We start from the raw sequence: 21,980 nt of genomic DNA on the forward strand, positions 1-21,980 counted from the left end.
TCTAAAACTGAAACAATTTGTTAATTTAGACCAGTAGTCCTCGGGAATAGGGCGTTCAAACAAGCAAACAAACAAACAAACTAACTCTTCAGCTTAATAATAAAGGGTGATTTTTTTGAGGTTAGGATTTACATGCATTAGTATTTGACAGATCACGCGGGATTTCAGACATGGTGTCAAAGAGAAAGATGCTCAGTATGCTTTGACATTTCATCATGAATAGACTTACTAACGAGCACCGCTTGCAAATCATTGAATTTTATTACCAAAATCAGTGTTCGATTCGAAATGTGTTTCGCGCTTTACGTCCGATTTATGGTCTACATAATCGACCAAATGAGCAAACAATTAATGCGATTGTGACCAAGTTTCGCACTCAGTTTACTTTATTGGACATTAAACCAACCACATGAATGCGTTCAGTGCGTACAGAAGAGAATATTGCGTCTGTTTCTGAGAGTGTTGCTGAAGACCGTGAAATGTCGATTCGTCGCAGTTCGCAGCAATTGGGTTTGTGTTATTCGACCACATGGAAGATTTAACGCAAGAACTGAAGCCAAACGATCTGCCACAACGTCGAATTTTCAGTGAATGGGCCCTAGAAAAGTTGGCAGAAAATCCGCTTTTTTATCGAGAAATTTTGTTCAGCGATGAGGCTCATTTCATTTCATTTGGAGTGAAGAGCAACCAGAAGCCGTTCAAGAACTGCCCATGCATCCCGAAAAATGCACTGTTTGGTGTGATTTGTACGCTGGTGGAATCACTGGACCGTATTTTTTCAAAGATGCTGTTGGACGCAACGTTACGGTGAATGGCGATCGCTATCGTTCAATGCTAACAAACTTTTTGTTGCCAAAAATGGAAGAACTGAACTTGATTGACATGTGGTTTTAACAAGATGGCGCTACATGCCACACAGCTCTCGATTCTATGGCCATTTTGAGGGAAAACTTCGGAGAACAATTCATCTCAAGGAATGGACCGGTAAGTTGGCCACCAAGATCATGCGATTTGACGCCTTTAGACTATTTTTTGTGACAACATTTCCGAAGAAATTCGGGCTATTCCGACCGAAATGCTCGAAAAAGTTACCCAAAATTGGACTTTCCGAATGGACCATCTAGGACGCAGCCGCGGTCAACATTTAAAGTAAATGTCATGGACCAATCTAACGTTTCAAATATAGAATCGATGAGATTTTGCAAATTTTATGCGTTTTTTTTTTTTTTAAAGTTCTCAAGCTCTTAAAAAATCACCGTTTATAAGCATAGATTATAATATTAATTGGAGTGGACTAAAATTTTAAAATACTGTTTTTCAGAATTCTGTACGACACTTTTTTGTAATAAGACTCTGTCTTAAATTCTATAGTTTAAAACGCTGTAAACTAAGAATATTGTATACTTAAACGTTATATGAGAAAAATACTGTATGTAGTAATACTGTGTCTTCGAATTTTTCGTCATAAAATATTGTATTTTTTCAAAGTGTCTCCATAATAGTTCTGATTTTTAACATACTTACCTACTCACTTTGTAGCGAGTGGCATGATGGTTAGTGCGTTGGACTGTCATGCCAGACGTCATAGGGTTCGATCCCTGTCTATGGAATCTAAAGTCTCTTTAACTAGTAATTATTGTCAAAAAAAAACTGTGGGTCCCCTCCATCCCTGACAACAGTACTCGCACACAGAAATAATTGAAATTCTTAAGTCACTAGGCCCTAGTTCTCAACGAACTGTTGCGCCACCCAATTTAAAAATTTAATTTAACCTACTTACTTACTTATGGTGGAGCTAAAGTCTTGTCTGAAGTAGAGCCTCACTAACCAAACTTCTAGATCTTAATCTACTTTACTACTTTCTTTGTCTAAATAAACAGCGGTAAACAATAGCAACTCTTCGTCTGATCTGGTTTTGTTTTTCAACCGCTAAAACAATGTTTTACTCCTCAGTCACAATCCTTACAAAAGCCACATTGACATTACGCTGAGTTTTTTGGACTACAGAATTTTCAGCAGCATTAAGCAGTTAATGGACAGATCAATGATAATGCCTCTAGTGTTGAAAATGTTAATGAAATCAAATAACAGCGCATCACCTTATTTAAAGCCTTTGTTGACATCAAAAGGACCGGTTAAATTATTTCTAACCCTTATGGAGCAGCCTGAATTGTCCATGGTCATTCTGTGCAAACAGAAGAGTTTGATAGGGATGCCAAAACTAGACAAGGCTATACATAGGTCGTCTCTGTAGATGCTGTTGTATGCGGCCTTCAAATCAATGAAGAGATGTAAGGTGTCGATTTGATGTTCTTGAGTTCTTTTTCCAGTATATGTCGCAATGTGAATGTTTTATCGACTGTGGACCGTCCTGGTCTAAAGCCACACTAATATAGACGTATAAAGTTGTTGATGATTTGCTTCAGAAGTTTTTAAATAACGTCAAAGAAGATCTTGTAACCGAGAATTATTACTCTGTTATTGGTGTAGTTTAGAGGGTCGTACCATATTTAACAGATAAGTTGGTACATGCTCCTAACCAAATTATCTCCAGTTGCTTTGAATAGCTCGGCATTTACGACATCTGCTTTTTCAGACTTCAGCTTAGATATGGCAAAAATTACTTAGTCTACGTCATCGGGAAGACAGGATTGTTGGTTTTTTTTCGAATCAATTGCGGTTTTACTATGAAGTTTGTACTTTCGTCTTTGCAGCCTTCCAGAACCGAATCTCTATAGTATTTGTTATTTGCAAAACAAGAGAAGTCGAAAAAAGACGTTAAAGGAACGACTTGTTCTTTTTTTACAGAATTTATCATTTTTATTTTAACACAAGTTTTGATAAACTTATTATTTTGTAAAATTAATTATTTAAAGAAGAAATAAATAGTTCACTTTAAGTTCAAACTTATTCAAGCTTCATTTCCTTATTAAGGTGAATCTTTAACTATAACTATAACCAATTTGTTAACAAAGAATCTTAATTAAGATTCTAAGGTTTTAAATAGAAACCTAAAACTTGTTAACCATATACATTAAATATAGTAAGTTACCTTTAATCAACTTTATATGTGCACATGTGTATACCTACCAAAACCAACTTTTAACCAAAACATTATGTAACTCTTTGAAAGCTTACACCTGAGTAATAATAATAATTATATATCTATACGTTCATAAAGGTCTTCATACATTCTATCTTCTATACATATATTGAAAATTTATGACAACATTATTTGTTTCAAAATAATTATAGGTGTTTTGTGTAGGCATCATCATCGCCATCATCAGAAAGGTATAAATATAATGAAAAGATGTAAAATAAGACACCATACACGCTTAAGCCCTCTACTCGTATATTATAAAATAGATGTCTATTCCATATAAGGTTTATGTGTGAAACCAATAAAATCAAAAGGGATGTTATTAAATTGAATTGTTTGCATCCTTTAAGATACCTAGACCTACGCAAACTAACTAAAGCATAGGTAAAGGACTTATTATTTATATGGAAAGTGTTCCATGAAGTGTGAAATGAGCAAATAAAATCTAATGGAAAATCTTTGTTATAGAACTGAAACAGAGCACAACAAAACAGAAATACACTTAAGGTAATCGAACTTATAAAAGATATATTAAAAGCAATTTTCTTAATAATATCGAGCCTCACACTTTCCCTTCTTAACTATATGTATGTACTCGTACGTAGACTGCAAAAAGGCATGAAGCCCTTTTTGGAAAGTATATCTATCATATCATTGTCTATGTTCATTCATTAGAGTAGGTTATATAGGTTTAGGTGTAGAAGGGCTTAAGTAGAAAACTAAATCATCTATTTTGGAACAATTCCCATCTATATGACTCTGAATAGAGGGTGTGCTATGCATCTCTATCTTTGCTAGAAAAGTTTTGGCTTGACTTTAAAAATACGCACCAAAATCAGTCATGTAGAAATAGAGATAGCTATGATGCCTTTAGAAAGTGACAGGATTGTCGGTTAGGATAATACACCTACGCATAGCTTTTTGAACTTGCACACACTCCAAACATACAAATAAAGGGATGAAGGCTTAAAGCCTCTCAAGTATGTACAATCATTGATTTTTTGTCGGGAATTTCCAAAAAAGGGTGACTTATAGTACATATATTATTTTGATTTTTATGTTTGTATTTCGTGAGGAAGTCCTTTTGTTGTGTCAAAGGGACTAAGATCCTTCGATAAGACAAAGGTTTTTTTTCATCCTTTTTATGAGATTCAAATCCTTTTACAAATTTCAAATCTTTTTGTGATTTTTTGAAATGAAAATTCTTTTCTTATTTCAATTTCGTTTTATGTTTTTTTTTTTCAGACCGACTCCCAATCAGATGTCGACCTAATACCAGCACCACCACCACCTCCTGCCTTGGCAAATCGAAAACCACCCACCAGCCTCTTCCATCATACTGATTTGTTACCTGATTGTGGCGGCAGTGGCAGCATTAGTGGGATGGGCAATAGCTTCGAAGTGTCCTCAATTCTGGATGATTGTGCGTCGACAATGATGAAGTGTGCGAACGTGGGCTCGAATTTGGCCTTTAGTATAGGACAATCGGTGAAACCGGATGTTTGTCATGTAAACACAAACGCCTCCACTACCGCCGACGATAGAGAACGTAACACTCGAATGGGTCGTCCCTCAACACCATCCGGAGGTGGCGGTGGGAATATTTGTCCATGCATCAGAGATGACTTCTCCCTTGTCGGGAACAGCTCCATCATGCTTAACAAGATGAAGAAATCCGATGAAGAGGAAACGTTGTGTGCATTCCATGCCTACAATCAGTTTCAGCAGCAGAAGCATCAGCATCTACAACAGCAGCAGCATCATCATCTGGAACCCTTCGAAGTAGATGAGAATTTTCATAACCGCAGCAGCCTCAGTTTAGGTAAATACAATACAATTGGACCAAGCAGTGAGTATGCAAAGCAATTAGCCTCCTATGCCACGCTCGCCCATCACCAAAAGCATCCGCAGCATAACTCCTCGACCACAGATAGCCTCAAACGCAATCAGCAACGTAATCTGGAACGTTTGCGTTGCTTATCCCAATCGTTGTCGAATTTTTCTACCAGCGGTGGTGGTGGTGGTGGCGGTACAACTGATTCCCTGCGCCATCTCCATCACACATCCCATCATCACCTTCACTCGCATCCATATCATCAGCAGCAGCACCAACACCAGCATCAACAACAGCAGCAGCATTCCCGACATATCGGGGATGTTTATCAACATGAAGGATACAAAATGCATTGGCATTCAAATTGTGTCAATAAGGACCGCTCTAATGGTGGTACAGGTGGTGGTAGTGGCAGCGGTGGCATTGGTGGAGCTTTTGTGGATTTAACTACAATGCCAACAACCCTGGGCCGACATCCTTACACCCAGTTACAAACACCTTCGAATGCATTCAGCAGTTGTAGCTTCGGTGGATCGAACATTTTGAATAGTTCATTTACGACGCTGGCTAGCGGCTCGAGTAGTGGCCTTAAAGAGAAACTGCAACACGAACAAATGGAACAACATATGCAACATAAACAATTGCAAAAACAATTGCACTCTTCTAGTTCTACAACGAGCATAATGCCATGGAAGCATCGACAATGTCCGAGTCGAGGTTCATCCAGTTCGGGGACGAATTCATTTCGTAAGTATTCTTTATAAATTTTATTTGTCAATTCGTTTTTGTTATTAAACTTTTAAGGAAACTGTTAGAGTCGAATCAAGGAAGCAATGAATTTTGCATTCGTGAAGTTTGGCTAAAGAACAAATCTCTGTATGTTATTCCCACAAATTGACCAGTGAAACAATCCAAAAATGGCTGAGACGCACTAAATCTTTCAGCTTTATGATTGATTTTGGTATAATTGCAAAGTTTTTGACTTTTACAAGATTGGCTACTTAAGGCGGTATTTTTAGAATGGCGTCTGAATACGGAAACTTAATAAAGACACCGTTTTTAGATGAGCAGCAAGACTACTAGCCAACAGCACTCTTTAGAGTCTTTGCAGTTTTTTTAGTTCCTTGTCTTATGGTTCTTTTAAAACAAAAAGTCAACAATTCCACAAAGTTTCTGGGAAGAACAACACTCGAGATGAACATCTTCATGTAACGACATTTCTTTAAAAGGAGGGTTGATAAATTAAAACTTCAAGGCTCACTATTTCTTTGGTAATATTAAAAAATGGCAAAACCAAGCTCTTAAGAAATATCGTACAAATTATGTACATTTTTGGCATTAGCTTTATACCTTTTATCTTTAGTTACCACTTCCAATGTATGCCATGCGCAAATATTGAAGTTGTTCAATGCTCTTGTAACTTTTAAAAGCACACAAAACCGATTACGTTCTTTCAGATCAAACACAATTTCTGAAGAAACACTTCAACTTTCTGTGACTTAATCGTTGCAATTTAATGCTGTCTTCAGTCGTCAATGTGTAACACACGCCCGATTTCGCTTACTATCAATAAACCATCTTTCAATGCTTGATATGTCTATCAAAGATCACCTCCCTTACCTTTCTGTTTTGGGTTTGATCTACAAAGCTTTCATTAATATAAATAATGTTCTCTTGAAATTTGAAGTTGCATTCCCCATTAAAAATTCTGGTACAATACTCACACTTTGAGGAATGCCCAAAATCCATTTCTTTATCATTGAGCACACTTTCGGACGTACTGTCAAGTTAAGTGATTTTTCTCAGCTACACAACAAGAATGTGAAATGCTTTGAAAAATCTGAACTTACGAGTAAATACTTCCCTTGAAACCTAACTTTGGCATCGACTTTAAACAAGTTAAGAGCAACCATAACACATTTTGTGCAAGCTTAATAAAACATGCTTTTCTAGACTTGTGGTTTTCAGGAAGAAATAAAACTTCAATGCTATGGTCAAAATGTTGCTTTATTATGAAAATAAGGGCTTGACATTATGTTTTTAAAATAATTTTAGTCAAGCGGTCACTAAGACTTGCTCAAACAGATTCTAGCAGAGATAATCAATTTTCAAACACTTTGTACATCAATTTCTGCCGTATGTCAGCAAATAGCGCGCCAAATATTCTCTTCCCAGGCGTTAATCGTCTCGGGCTTATTTGCGTAGCCAAGCGATTCCATCGAACTCCACAAAAAATAGTACAGGGATGTTTAATCGCAAGATCTTCTAAGCCCCGTCCCAAAAGGCTTCGCGCAAACCGAATAATTATGTTAAGAATGAATTTGCATTATTTTAAGTCCACTTATTATGAAATGTCAAATTAAAACGAACAAAAATCAAGTGACAGCTGTCAAAAAAAAACACAACTCCGAAAAAAAGTATTGCCAGATTGGAATTTATTTCTATACTTGCGAGAGTGTCCCCATACTTCTTTTAATTATGTTCCAATAAAACAAAATCTTGTATCACTTGGCTTTTCTTAAATATGACATTTTCTTCAGACCAAATGGAATTCCTACAATATTCTTGATAATATGTAAATCACTATATTTCTGGGTTCAGATAAATTCCCAACCAAATGGAAAAAAAAATAAAGTATTCCAGCAGTCTTTATAAAGTCGAACAAGTCTGACATTAGTAACAGACTAATTTCCTAAGCTCCATTGTGTTTCCAATCTTTCTGAAAAAGATGTTATTGAGAGTTTGTATTTTAACTGAAAAATATTAAATAATTTACCAACAACATGTTTTTGTAGGAAGACTTTCGACAATCTACTTGCATTTCTGTAGAAGTACTCGTATACCTTAGAATTTGGTCAAGACACTGATTATTTTAAAACTTTTGACAAACTTTCTCATGAAGCTCAAGGGAATTGAGTTACTTCCGCAACGTTTCTAATTATTTTTTTCTTATCTTCATAAGTGGTCAGGAGTTCTGCAGGGTAGTCACTTTGGACCACTACTCTTTATCTAAGTTATCAATGATCTACTATTGTTTTGGAGAAAGTATAAGATTATTGCACTTGATATCTCAAAGGTTTTTGAATTGAGTTAAGCACAACACTCTCTTTTTGAAAATGCGTGCTTTTGGTATTGATGAATATCTTCTTCATTTAATATAACTTGTGATTGATAGTTTCAAGTCTGAACTTTATAAAAAAAATGATGGAGGGCTCCGTTTTTCTCCGAATCTCTTCCTGATAAATCTTATCGATTAAATTTCGCCACATACGTGGCTTTGAAAACTATCCGTTTTAAAGGAATATCTATCTATATACTTCGTTCACGATCTCTTCTCTGCCACTTCTAATATACTGGGTATTGACTACAGTAGCCAGCATTTCATTATCATTTTTAGATTCACATCCTTGTCCTTTGGATGTGGAACTTTAACGGCAGCGTAGTAAAAGCCCATTAAATTCCGACCTAGAAAGCAATGTCCAATAGGAAATTATGAATCGTATAGAATTTAATGCTCTAAAAAACTCAAAGCTTTCCCCTGTCGTTAAAGCTCAAATTCGCACATCGAGAATGTGGAATGCTTTACCGAAGTCTCTCCAAACGATCAATTACATAATTTCAGAATTCAAAGCTGTCTCCTGTCGTTAAAGCTCGACTTCGGACGTACTGTCAAGTACAGAGGTTCTTTTTTTAACCGCACATCGAGAATGTTGAATGCTGTACCGAAGTCTCTCCAAACGATCAATTTCATAATTCTAAGCTGTCTCCTGTCGTTAAAGCTTAACTTCGACGTACTGTCACGTATAGAGATTCTTTTTTTAACCACACATCGAGAATGTGGAATGCTTTACCGAAGTCTCTCCAAACGATCAATTTCATAATTTCATAATTCAAAGCTGTCTCCTGTCGTTCAAGCTCGACTTCGGATGTACTGTCAAGTATAGAGGTTCTTTTTTTAAAAGCACATCGAGAATGTGGAATGCTTTACCGAAGTCTCTCCAAACGATCAATTTCATAATTTCATAATTCAAAGCTGTCTCCTGTCGTTAAAGCTTAACTTCGACGTACTGTCACGTATAGAGATTCTTTTTTTAACCACACATCGAGAATGTGGAATGCTTTACCGAAACGATCTCTCCAAACGATCAATTTCATAATTTCATAATTCAAAGCTGTCTCCTGTCGTTAAAGCTCGACTTTGGACGTGCTGTCAAGTATAGAGGTTTTTTTTTAAACGCACATCGAGAATGTGGAATGCTGTACCGAAGGCTCTTCAAACGATCAAATTTTTAATTTCATAATTCAAAGCTGTCTCCTGTCGTTAAAGCTCGACTTCGGACGTACTGTCAAGTACAGAGGTTCTTTTTTTAACCGCACATCGAGAATGTTGAATGCTGTACCGAAGTTTCTCCAAACGATTAGTTTCAAGTCGAAGAGGACAGTTTTGTTATTTGGTGCACAGAGACAAGGCTAGACTTTAACCCGATTAAATGTCAGATAGTGAATGTCTTTAAAAAACGTGCACCTAGTTCAGAACTTTTTAAACATCGAGTTCTTTTTAATTGTAATATCGATTTTATGGAACAAATTTATTCAATCGTCAGCAAAACTCTATGTTCGGAGTTGTTAAACGTTGATTCCAAGAATTTCAGGATGCCTATGTTCATCTCGCTCTATATAACAGTTAAGTCCACCCCATCTTAAGTACTTACCCCTCTTTACAAGATCCACAAAAGAGGATAAATATTCTGTTCAAGAAAACTTCATACGTTTCGAGCCTTATGAGGGCTACGATAAAAAAATAAATTGATTGGCGCAACAGTCCGTTGAGAACTAGGGCCTAGTTACTTACAACTCTCAACCATTCCTGTGTGCGAGTACTGTTGTAAGGGATGGAGAAGACCTACAGTTTTTTTGGAAAGCACTTTTCATGACAAAAAATACTCTTGGAGAACTTGTCAATTCCTCGCAAGAGGCAGTACCCGCGAAAAAAATTAAGGCACTAAACATCATGTCACGGTTACTACCATGGTCCAACTTTTATCTTGCTGAAATTGAAAATTTATTTTTCCCTTATGCGAATTCCTCGCTTTCCAATAAACGTTGTATTTTAAATTTACGATGCATTGAAGTCATTTCTAATTAACAAACATTAATTCGACTAAAAATATTGTAATAAAAACCCCATTTTCGCAACTCTTATTTCAAAATATTTTACAAACAAATATATTATCGAGAAGGTATAATTTTACGATCCTTCTCCCTCCACTAAATTATTTTTACTATACCTATGTTATGGTGTATATTCCTGGTATTTATATCCCTTGTCAACTAACTTCATGCTTGCATGATTTTTGGTTATGTCAACCATATTGTGCCATCATCATGTTGACGTGTCGGTCGTTTCAACATCGCCATTAACCACCTTGATGGTTGGTTTCAAAATCCCAATATAAAAACGTTTGGTTTTTATATATATATTTTTTTTTTTGTTTTGTTAAAAACCACTGAACGAAAAATGCCATGCTGTCATTTAGACATTTACCTGATAAATCTTATAGCCAGGAATATAAACCATGGTAGGTACTCCCACACGTTTCCATCACTGCCAACTGTATACAACATTATGTACATCAAGGAGACCTACCTTTTCAAAAACACCTTTGTGTGTAATAAGTGTATAGGAAAGCCTAAACCTTCCTTTCATTCCGACTTCGATAAGTCATGGTTGATGAGGAAAAGGGAATGTTTTTATTTTCCAGAAGAAATACTTAGATACATATAGAAGCTCCTCTCAAGCAAGAAATCAACTCATCATAACAAAATGTTTAGCTCGTAACTTTAACCTTTTTTGCGGGTTGAAGTCAGAACGGGAAAAGTAAACAGCAAAAATTTTTCAAAAAAATTGATCGAATGTTTTCCTAATGTGTTTGGAAAATGTAACCTCTATGTTAGAGTCGCCAAGTTGTTTAGTATTCAATAAACCGGAACTTCCTCTCACGTCATTTGGTGTTTTTATTTCTGCTTCTTACTTATTGAACGAAGACCTCCGTTTTATGCTGATGGCTTCCTTTAAACCGTTCATAATTTCCTAAAACCATCATCATCCTCATCGTCGTCGTCTCCGTCGCTCGTCATCGTAGTTAGTCGTTGGTCGTTGGTCGCTTGACGCTTAACGCTTGGACTTGGTCCACGAAGGAGGTATAGTCATGGCGATGGTGATGGTAATGGTGGTTGGATGGTGGTGCGGTTACGATGTGATGGTGGTCATTTTTATATCAAAAGAAATAATGAAATAAAACTCCACCTGCTTCCAACTTTTAGCTTCAGTATATCAAGCATTTTATTTTTTGTGATTTCATTTCTTTATTTTTACATATATTTTTTTGAACTTTGTTAATTGCAGGATTCGATGCTGCGAAACATTGGCTAGCTGTTAGTTCGATACTTTTAATAATTGGTGCTGCAAGTGTTGCCGTGCCTTTGGCCTTACGCGTAGCTGCAAGTGAGTACCGCCCATTAAATTTTTATTACACTCTACAACATACACAACACATATGTATGTATATGTTGTGCCCATATAGCAATGATACGGTTAAAACTTTAAATTGTGTTTTTCCTTTTCAATTTTTTTTTCTCTGTTCTCTGCTGCTGCTGCTGCCCTCTTGTGTATACGATATGTAATGTACCTATGCTGACAGGTGCTCCATTCGAAGAGCGTTTACGAGTGGCTATTCAACTCCTGGATCAAGTGCCTTTAATCGATGGGCATAACGACCTACCTTGGAATATTCGCAAGTTCCTGCATAACAAGCTTAACGATTTCAAGTGAGTGTGTTCTGCTTTATATTAGACCAAGTGTGTATGAAAGTGGGCGGATTTCCACCCACTTAACTCATTTATTTTTCTTCTTGTTTTTGTTCCTTTGTGAGTCCTTTTTTCTACTGATTTTTTTTTTGTTTTGTTTGTTTTACATTTTCGTTTGTTTTTTCCATTTAAAGCCGCCATTTTCTATTCCTCTTTCAATTAAGTTTTATTTGAATTGCGTTCGTTTTTTGTTCTTGTATTTGTGTCAGCAGAGTTTGATGATGGTAATGATGGTGGTGTGTGATGGCAGTCGCAGAAGCAAGAGCAATGGTGTTTGACTGGCGGCTGCCATTTCGTGGCCCTAGTCTTCGTCCTTGTACTTTTCCTCGTCCTATAGCCTTTGCCCTTCACGCCATTACACCGCCAGGCGGTGATGATGCCTGTGATGGTATTAAGGGGGATGAAGGTGGTGGTTTGATTTCCGTTTGCTTTGTGTGTCATTTGATTTCTCATTACGTTGCTTGTTTTACATTTTTTTTCCTCTTTTCTTTCTCTACATAATTTTAAATATTTCTTTTTTGTATTTTTTTTCTATCTCGTCCTTGTTTCACCTACGCACAGTTTCGACGAGGATCTTAGAAATGTCATGCCATGGGCTAGAAGTCAATGGAGCCATACAGACCTACAGAGACTGAAGAAGGGTCGTATATCTGCTCAGGTAAGGACTTTTTACTTTTAAGTCAATTATTTTTAAATTAAGGGGAGGTATGTTCATACCTAAACCATGTTTTTGTTTTTTAAATTTGTGGGTTGTTGAATTTTTAAATCATGACATACAGAAAGAATTACATATCTTTATACAAATTTTGTAAGGTCAGGTCTATCTACAAGTTCCCTTTTTCTGAGATTTCCTTTTTTAAAGAATTATATGTTTTTTTTTTCTAAATGAAAGTTTGAAGAAATTTTGGTTTGTGACTTATTTTCAACCCCTCTACTTTCTCGAGTAAAAATGGAAAAATGGTTAAACAAAAATTAAAGGTCAATAAGAGAAGAATTGAAATATCAAATTAAGTTATTCTTAAACCTCACCTACGATACTTTTCAAAAAGACATCAATTTGAAAGGAAAATATAAATATTGGTATTTTTCTTTGATTTATTTTTGTTGTTATTTCAAAGGAATCATTAATTTTTATAAATCAAGGTAATTGTAAGGTTAAGTTGAAAACTTATACAAATGGGTTTCTGTTGCGTATACTCGAGAAAAAAATACATTGAATAAGGTACATTGTACCTAGAATGTGACAAGGTATTGGTTTTTTATAATTGAATAAAATAATGACCATTATAAAATTCCTGGATTTTTCTTTTATTATGGAAATACATAAAAGAGACTAATAAATAGTTGAACCATTAAGGTTTTAGCATGAAGAAAATGTTTTTTAAAAAGGGATTTGTTCTAGAAATGACCAATGCAGCTTTATTTAGTTGTTTCCTAGAAACTTTCTTGGAAAATGTGTATAATTCATCCATTATTAAATTCTAGCAAGCTATCAAGCTGTTGAAATAAGAGAACGTTATTGACTTAAGAAACATGACCTATTTCTAACTTGTTTAATTTATTTTTAAATTTTTATTTTAAAATGAATAGAATATAATTTTTTAAAACCCAACGTGTGAGTTCCGAAATTGTATTTTTTGTTTCCAACTTAATTTTTTCGACACAGATTAAAACCAATTCTAAGTTATAACAACAATTCATAGGAGTAAAAACGCTCTGAGTTGAAACTCGACGTTTTGTGTGACGAGCCATTAAGTAATTTACTTTTCATAATTTTTTTTTCAAAAATCGGTCTTTTAGAAAATTTGACGAAAGGTAGATTTACACATTCTTCTATTTATTTTTCTATAAATAAGAGATCTGGTTTTGGATCGATATTTTTCAAGCCTCTCAAAATGCTTGGCACAAATTTGGTTTTACATAATTCTTCAAATCTAAAACTCTGTTAATATTTTAAAAGACAGAATTTTGTTAAACAGAATTTTAAGAATACAGATTTATTCCCCAAAATAAAATTTACCTTTTGCATCTTTTATACAAAGTTTGTCTTTAATATTCTTTGAAACAATTAAAAAAGTATTACAATCAATATGTTTTCAGTAAATGTAAGAACTTTTTGGATACAAAGCCCACATTAAAGAAGAAGAAGGGCGAGGGGGAGGAGTTATTTCATTATTAAAAAAGTATTGGCATTGTGATTGTATTTTTACTAAATTGATTTTTAAGAATTCGAAGACATGAACCACAGTATTTTTTCTTCTTTACATAAAATATGCCTTACACGTGGAGTGATGGTTAGTGGGTAGGACTGTCATGCTAAAGGTCTTGTGTTCAAACCCTGCCTAAAATTTGTTTTAACGGTTACTGCCTCTTGCGAGGAAATTATAAATCTTTCAAGACTAATTCTCGCCATGAAAAGTACTTACTCAAAACTGCACTCGCATACAAGAACGGTTGAGAGTTGTAAGCCTCAAAGCCCTGGTTGTTTACGAGATTCTACGTCACTTATTTTTTTGGACATTGAATATTAAAATTTGTACTTACTTACTTAAGGTGGCGCTACAGTCCTGTGTGAACTAGGGCCTCACCCAACAAACTTCTCCATCTAGCTCGGTCCCTAGCTAGATGTCTCCAGTTTTGCGCTCCAAATTGGGTGAGGTCACCTTCCACTTGTGCGCGCCACCTGATCCGCGGTCTTCCTCTTCTCCGCTGTCCTGTGGGTGCAGATTCGAAGACTTTCCGGGCCGGACCATTGGTTTGTATGCGCTCTACGTGACTCAGCCATCTTAGTCGTTGGACTTTTACCCTTCTGGCTAAGTTTACGTCGCTGTACAGCCCGTATTTCCGTCGCTCCATCTTCTCCTCCACTCCCCTTCGAAGCATACGGGACCGTAGATCGCACGAAGAACCTTTCTCTCGAACCGACCCAAGGTGCTTTCATCCGCTTTAGTAATAGTCCATGCTTCTGCACCGTATAGCAGGACGGGGATGATAAGGGTCTTATATAGGAACACTTTGGTCCCTCGAGAGAGGACTTTACCACTCAATTGCTTTCTTAGTCCAAAGAAACAGCGGTTAGGAAGAGTTATTCTGCGTTTGATCTCAGCGCTGGTGTTGTTTTCTGCGTTTACAGCGGAGCCTAGGTAGACGAAGTCCTTGACTACCTCAAAGTTACGCCTGTCGATTGTGACGTTTTGACCAAGACGTCGTTGTTGTATGTCCTTTCTTGATGACAGCATGTACTTTGTTTTGCCTTCATTAACTTCATTTTTGCCGCCTCTGCCTCAATACTCACAAAAGCCCCATTGACTTCACGCTGAGTTCTTCCGATTATGTCAATGTCATCAGCATATGCTAGCAACAGGACAGACTTTTGAAAGATAGTGCCTCAGTGTTGACGTGTGAGCTCTGCACTATTCTTTCAAGCACGATGTTAAAAAAATCGCATGAAAGCGCATCACCTTGTCTAAAGCCTTTTTTGACATCAAAAGGTTCTGTAAAGTTGTTTCCAACCCTTATGGAGCAGCGTGAATTCTCCATGGTCATCCTAAACAAACGGACGAGTTTGGCAGGGATGCCAAAACTAGACATGGCTCTATACAGCTCGCCCCTGTAGATGCTATCATATGCGGCCTTGAAATCGATGAAAAGATGGTGGGTGTCGATTTGCCGTTCTTGAGTTTTTTCCAGGATCTGCCGTAATGTGAATATTTGATCAACTGTGGACTTTCCTGGTCTAAGGCTAAGACTGATAAGGACCTATCAGGTTGTTGACGATAGGCTTTAGACGTTCACATATTATGGCAGAGAAGATTTTATAGGCGATGTTAAGTAGACTTATTCCTCTATAGTTGGTGCAGTTTAGAGGGTCTCCTTTTTTCAGGATCGGGCAAACAATACTGAGGTTCCATTCATCGGGCATGTTTTCTTCCGACCATATCTTACAAATAAGTTGGTGCATGCTCCTAACCAACTTATCTCCAGCTGCTTTAAAGAGCTCGGCATTCAAGCCATCTGCTCCAGCGGCTTTATTAGACTTCAACTTAGATATGGCAATCTTTACTTCGTCTAAGTCGGGAGGACGGGATTGTTGGCTTTCGTCGTCTATATTGAATGGATCATCCTGCCTGACAGCTCTTCGTCGCCGTTATACATTCTGCAGAAGTGGTCCTTCCATATCCTCAGCATTGACTGCGGTTCCACTATGATGTTTCCTCTTTCATCTTTGCAGCCTTCGGTTCTAGGTTTATGTACCTGTGAATTTCGTTTCACCTGTTCATAAAACTTTCGAACGTCATTCCTGCTTTTATACCTCTTAACATCTTCGACCGCACGCTTCTCATACCCCCTCTTTTTCCTTCTGAAAAGTAGGCGTTCCTCTCGCCTCTTCTGCTCATAGAGCTCACGTGCAGCTCTCGTCCTTTTATGCAGCGCCGCTTTGCGTGCCTGTTGTTTGGCTGCATTTGCCTGCCGACATTCCTCATCAAACCAGGACTTCCTTGTTGGTGGCTGTTTGAAACCCAGCACATCGGAGGCGGCTTCTCTGATTGCATCTTGGCAATGTTGTAGCTGATTTTCGATACCTTGTGTTGGCGGCAGAGAACTTTGAGAGAGGTTACTTGTAACTCGGTCAGAAAAGGATTTGGCGATCTCTAGCGATTGTAGCCGCCCGACGTTGTACCTTCACCCAGCACCTCCTTGTTTGCCTTGGGTCTGGAAATCCGAAGTGCTACCTTGGCTACAACGAGGTAGTGGTCCGAGTCGATGTTAGCTCCTCGGAAAGTTCGTACATCCTTAATGCTGGAAGCGTGTCTGGCGTCGATCGCAATATGGTCAATCTTGTTGACGGTAGATTAATCTGGAGAAGTCCAAGTTCCTTTGTGGATGTTGAGGTGTGGAAAACGCGTACTGGCTACCATGACGTTTCCTCCCGCAGCAAAATCTATGAGCCTGAATCCATTGTCGGAAGTGTTGTCGTGCAGGCTGTTGTTCCCGATTATTCCACCAAAGATGTCTTCCCTTCCTAGCTTGGCATTAAAATCGCCAGGACTATTTTAATATCGTAGCTAGGGCACTGCTCATATGTTTTGTCTAGGAGCTCGAAGAACATATCTTTGGTGTTGTCGTCTTTCTCTTCTGTGGGGGCGTGCGCGCATATCAGGCTAATGTTGCCGAATTTAGCCTTGATGCGTATGGTCATGAGGCGCTCATTGATGCACCTATAGCTCAAGACTTCTTGCCTAAGTCTGGCTCCAATGACGAAGCCGCATCCAAATAGCGCTGTTGGTTTTCGTAGTAGCAGTCACCATAGTAAATATAGCGGTTTTTCATCCTCTTTTTGCCCGGCCCATCCCATCGTATTTCCTGGATGGCGGTGATATCTGCTTTATATCGTTCTAGGGCATCAGCTAATTCTTCGGCCGCACGTGGTCTGTTAAGGGACCTAACATTTTACGTGGCGAGGAAGTCACCCCGACGGCACAACCCCCAACCTGGAGTCCCAGATTCTTAGTATAACTCCAAGGATGAGGAGCCGGATAAAACCGCTCCTTACAGACCTTGGCTCCGAATAAGTCGAAGAAGCCCTATAAGGTGTTCAGTAAGTAGTTAAACCTTACTGGAACTGTAGACGCCACCGTTGATTCCATCTCGGGAATTCCTCCGCTGCCGTCTGGATAAGGAGAGGTGCCTTAGTGGAAACACCTCTCCCCACCTCTCTCGTTTGCTGCCCCCAACAACTTTCCACTGGGGTTGGAACCCAATCTCCAGTTGAGGTACTAGGCACCCGATGTTCACCACGGGGAAGTGAGAGTAGGAGTTGATAGACATAGGATGGTTTTAAGAAAAACCTGTGGACGCTTGCGTCGTCTTGAATGCACATGTCTACCATTTGAACATCAAATTTCTGGGGTTACTAAATTTTTGTTCCAGATTTATTTTCTTGGAGGGTAAGGAAAGTTAAAATGTTGACCACTTGGTCTATTGTGACACCACACTGATCTTGGGATCTTTGCCAATCGCTTAACTATTCGAAGCTTATTCAATAATATGATGAATTCTATCGTAATCGGAAACTTTTACGAAAATCATAAAATCGTCCATAGCTAAAAACAAGAAGAGATATCGACATCATATAAATTTTGTTATACAGCTAATAATGCAGAAAGATGCAGAAAGGGCTTTCAAGAAAATTGCTTGAATTGTTTTTTTACCACAGCACTTTAAAAAAAGATAAACATTATGGTTAACCCTTAATATCTTACGAACCAAAAACTCTAGTGACTTGAATAAAATTTTATATAATATATTTTAACGTGATACCAAACAACTACGAGTATATAGGTATGTTTGGAAAAAAATCCATGAACAAAATATTTGTCACCTTGAAAATTTTGTGCAACAAACTATGGGAAGTTAAAAACTGATCGTTTTTTGTTTAAATAATAACATAAGAAATCTGGTTTTAAAAAAAGGATAAAGCGTCCTAAATTTTTCGTTACGAAACAGCTTAAGCTTCAAACTGTTTCTCAAGTGACAATTTATTTTAATACAAAAACCATCATTTACAAATTAAGGACATCAGCTTCTTTTGAAATTTTAATTCTTTACTGTTGCCTTTTTGAAAATTCCTTGAAAATACTCTAAATTCGCTGCAATCTTTAAAACCAAAAATTGGTCCAAAATCATGCGAATATATATTTGAGTATATTAAACCACAACCAAAAATATTTTACGAAATGAAAACCCATAAGAAGACACATATGTTTGTACATAGATACGGAGTTGTATACTTCTTTTATTTAAAAAATGGTTGGTTTCTAACATTATTCCATCCAAGTGGAGAATTTTTATAGAAACCACGTGTGTCCTTGTAACTGTTTCATATAAAAATCTTTTATTTTTCTTTCTTTTTTTTAGTTATTTATTTAACCTCTTCTGTTAGTTGCGCTCAATTGTCAACTCGTAACATAGAATTTCGAGAAAATGTATCTTAGAATTTTCAAATAGAAAAACAAGAAGAAGCTAAACAAAAAATACCAACGAATGTATCCAACGAAGTAGAAAAGCCACAACCATGTGCAATGGTGGAAAATAGAATCCCAAAAAATATATTTCAGAATAATATTTTGTAACTTAGAAAAAATAAACATCAAGAAAGATATTTTGTTATTGTTTTCCTTATACGTAGATACATAGTCGTATATACAAAAAAAGGATACAGAGTTTTCAAGGGAACAAAAATACAGACAAATGTTTTTCCCAAACAACCCCACACCACCCCATTGTGCGTCATGATTTTATTCTAAGTTACCCAAAAATTCATGCGGAATCACTCGAACAATAACAAACAAAAATGTATTCTTTTTTTTTAACCAACATCCTAAAAAATATTCGTTGTTCATTTGTTGTGCTGTCTTTTTTTTATTTATTTATTTAATTCGTTAAAATCTAACGTTAACAATATTTAAAAAAATTCTTATAATCTAATAATATCTAATATCATAATTTATATTTATTATACAATATTGTTGAAAAACATAAGTTTAAATTGTTTACATTTTATATTATCATTTACAGATTCTAAACAAAAATGAAATTCGTTATAAATTGTTATTAACTGATTGAGAGGGCTACATACACCATAGTTTGATCTGCTAAATATTTGAATAATAGGTTGCTGTCGCCTTAAACTTGCACGACTGAAACTGAAATTTAATTTACTTAGAACTGATGGTAATGATATCGAACCATTAATAATCCCAACAATAAAACAAAATTGTAAATACTTTCTGTGGTTAGTCAAAGAAGGGAGGCTGATCAAAGCTAGTCTTTGAGAATAATATGAAATTTATTTGTATCATTTGAGATCAATGAGTTCGGCACCTCAGATGATTTCTTATTTGGAGGTTGAGGTAAAGTTGTGTCTAATTCATCGCATTTTCGTTTATTTGACTGGTTATTAGATGCGGTATTGTTAGACTTTGAGATCGCTGTTACGCTCCTGGTTTGTTTTCGCTGAATATGTGAATGATTCGATATTTCATCTACTTTAATATTTAGCTGATTATATTGTTTTTGAAGATTTTCAATCATTGTCGTTATGGAGAGAAGGTCCCGTGTAATATTTTTCTGAACAAAGGGATCACATTCATTACAAAAGTAATAAAAGCCTTTGTTCTTGCTCAACGTTTTTATAGAGCTATAGTTAGCATTAATACACTCCACATGGAAGGTTCTATGACAGTTACCATAGCACATGATCGAATCAATCATAAAGTCGCATATTTTTAAACATTTTCCACATTCAGACATTTTGATGTTTTACTCAGAAAATAAAATAATATTCGTAGAAGAAAATTTCGTTATAAGTGTACTTCAAAATTATGGTTGGTGTCTGTGATTCGTAAAGTATGAGCAATATCATATACATGAACCAACTGATCGAAATTATATTTAAATAAAGCTTTAGGAGAAGTGAGTCCAGGAGGTGTAGATTGCAACTTGTTGCGGCATGAAAAGAAACCGATACAGGTTGTGTAGCATCAAATTTGCTTCATTGGCAGAACATACACTAATAATGTTGCAACTCACCCAGAGAGACAATAGAAATGGAGAAAGAATATTTTAACGGCAACGATGATGACGATGAGAATTGAGAAAAAAATCACTCAAGCACTCGATTTTTGATAGATTTAAATCAGAATAGAAATAAATGACAATTTAATTTGTTCAATTTAAAAGAAATAAGGTAAAACACATTTAATGACACAATGATTTTGAATAGATCAGGCATTTATGCAAAAATTATGTTAAAAATCTGAATTTAAAAGAGACTTTAACTAGAAATAAATGTAAAGAACTCAGGAGCAGAAATTAAACACAAGTTGGCTAGATCAAGGAGAATTTCTTCCTGAATTATATGCAATACGCCATCCACCTTCTCCTTATTGTTATTCCAGGATCTAACTTTTCTCCAAAGAACACCACCAGAAAGCTATACAGCAGCTTAATTCAATATAGAAGGGAATTATTCTCATAAGACCGGAAGCGGAAGCATTATTATTTTCAAAATAATACAAGACATTGTTATAGACATTTTCGCATATAAAATATATAATCTAAAAGGGAATATTATAACTTTATATAAGCATTATTATTATTATTATAACTATTATATTAAATACAAAACATTAAATCTTGTTTAAGTGCTTGACGGCGGAGCGTATAGGTAAGGTACAGATTTAAGTACCTCCCACATCCAATTCCAGCCCCATTCAAAAACACAAAAGGAATATAGCATTTCCCTTTAAGGATATATGAACGCATGACTCGAACATGATGATGTCTTACAAGGTATAGGCCTACATATATTTGAAATTCGAATGCACTTAACTGGAAAGGTTGAAGTTCAATTATAGTTTCAAAGGAACTCACATGAGCTTATATTATATGGAAATATTACATATAAGTACATGTATAAGCATAAAGGACCTCCTCTTATTAGGAAGTCTCTTTATGATCATCTCAGACAGATAATTGTTGTCTGTGGAGGAAGGAAGTGAATAAGTTGGCGTCATTCATCAATCATTGAAAATCAAATTCTGATTAGGGAAGAAGTTAAAATTGTTGATTCGTAAAATATACATACACAAAATCATACAAGTGTTTAAAAGTTATAGATATGTCTAACATACGTCTGTTTATGAAAATTAAGTCAACTGTCTGATTTAATATTTGATTGAAATAGATTAAAGGAGTTTGTTGTGAATTTACAAGAATTATGTTAATATTGAAACTCTCTGCAAATTTGGTAAAGTTTCTACAAAATTTTCGTCAAACCCCAAACTGAAAAGAAAAAACAATCTATCCGAACAGAAGTTTACTTAAGGTAGTTCCAAAGAAGTAGTAACTTGTAGATATATATTTTGGAAGCTTTGAGTGTTTAGTGAATTTGTTTTCCATTTTTGGTAACAAAATTTGTAAGGTCTTCAATCAATTTAGAATAAAAACGTCTTCGTGTCGTAAAAACGGGTTTTATTAACCTCCCAAAGAAAGTTCTTCTAATGGGTCCGATTTGTCGAATTGAAAATGTTGACATTTATCGACGTTTCAAGGTCCCTAGAGTCGAAATAAAAGATTTTTAGAAAGATATCCGTACGTTCGCGACGTTTTTTT

The 21,980-nt window shown here is 36.1% G+C and overlaps 1 protein-coding gene across 1 annotated transcript in view; it reads left to right on the forward strand.

The window, feature by feature from the left end:
* Window positions 1–21,980, forward strand: part of LOC129950714 (uncharacterized) — a 166,173-nt gene that overhangs the window by 21,246 nt on the left and 122,947 nt on the right. The window contains exons 2-5 of the mRNA XM_056062636.1: window positions 4,349–5,684; window positions 11,344–11,442; window positions 11,639–11,765; window positions 12,366–12,462. Of these exons, the coding sequence (XP_055918611.1) occupies window positions 4,349–5,684; window positions 11,344–11,442; window positions 11,639–11,765; window positions 12,366–12,462 (1,659 nt within the window). The remainder of the gene's footprint in view (window positions 1–4,348; window positions 5,685–11,343; window positions 11,443–11,638; window positions 11,766–12,365; window positions 12,463–21,980) is intronic.

Source organism: Eupeodes corollae, chromosome 3 (assembly GCF_945859685.1).
Source record: "Eupeodes corollae chromosome 3, idEupCoro1.1, whole genome shotgun sequence".
Lineage (NCBI taxonomy): Eukaryota > Metazoa > Arthropoda > Insecta > Diptera > Syrphidae > Eupeodes > Eupeodes corollae.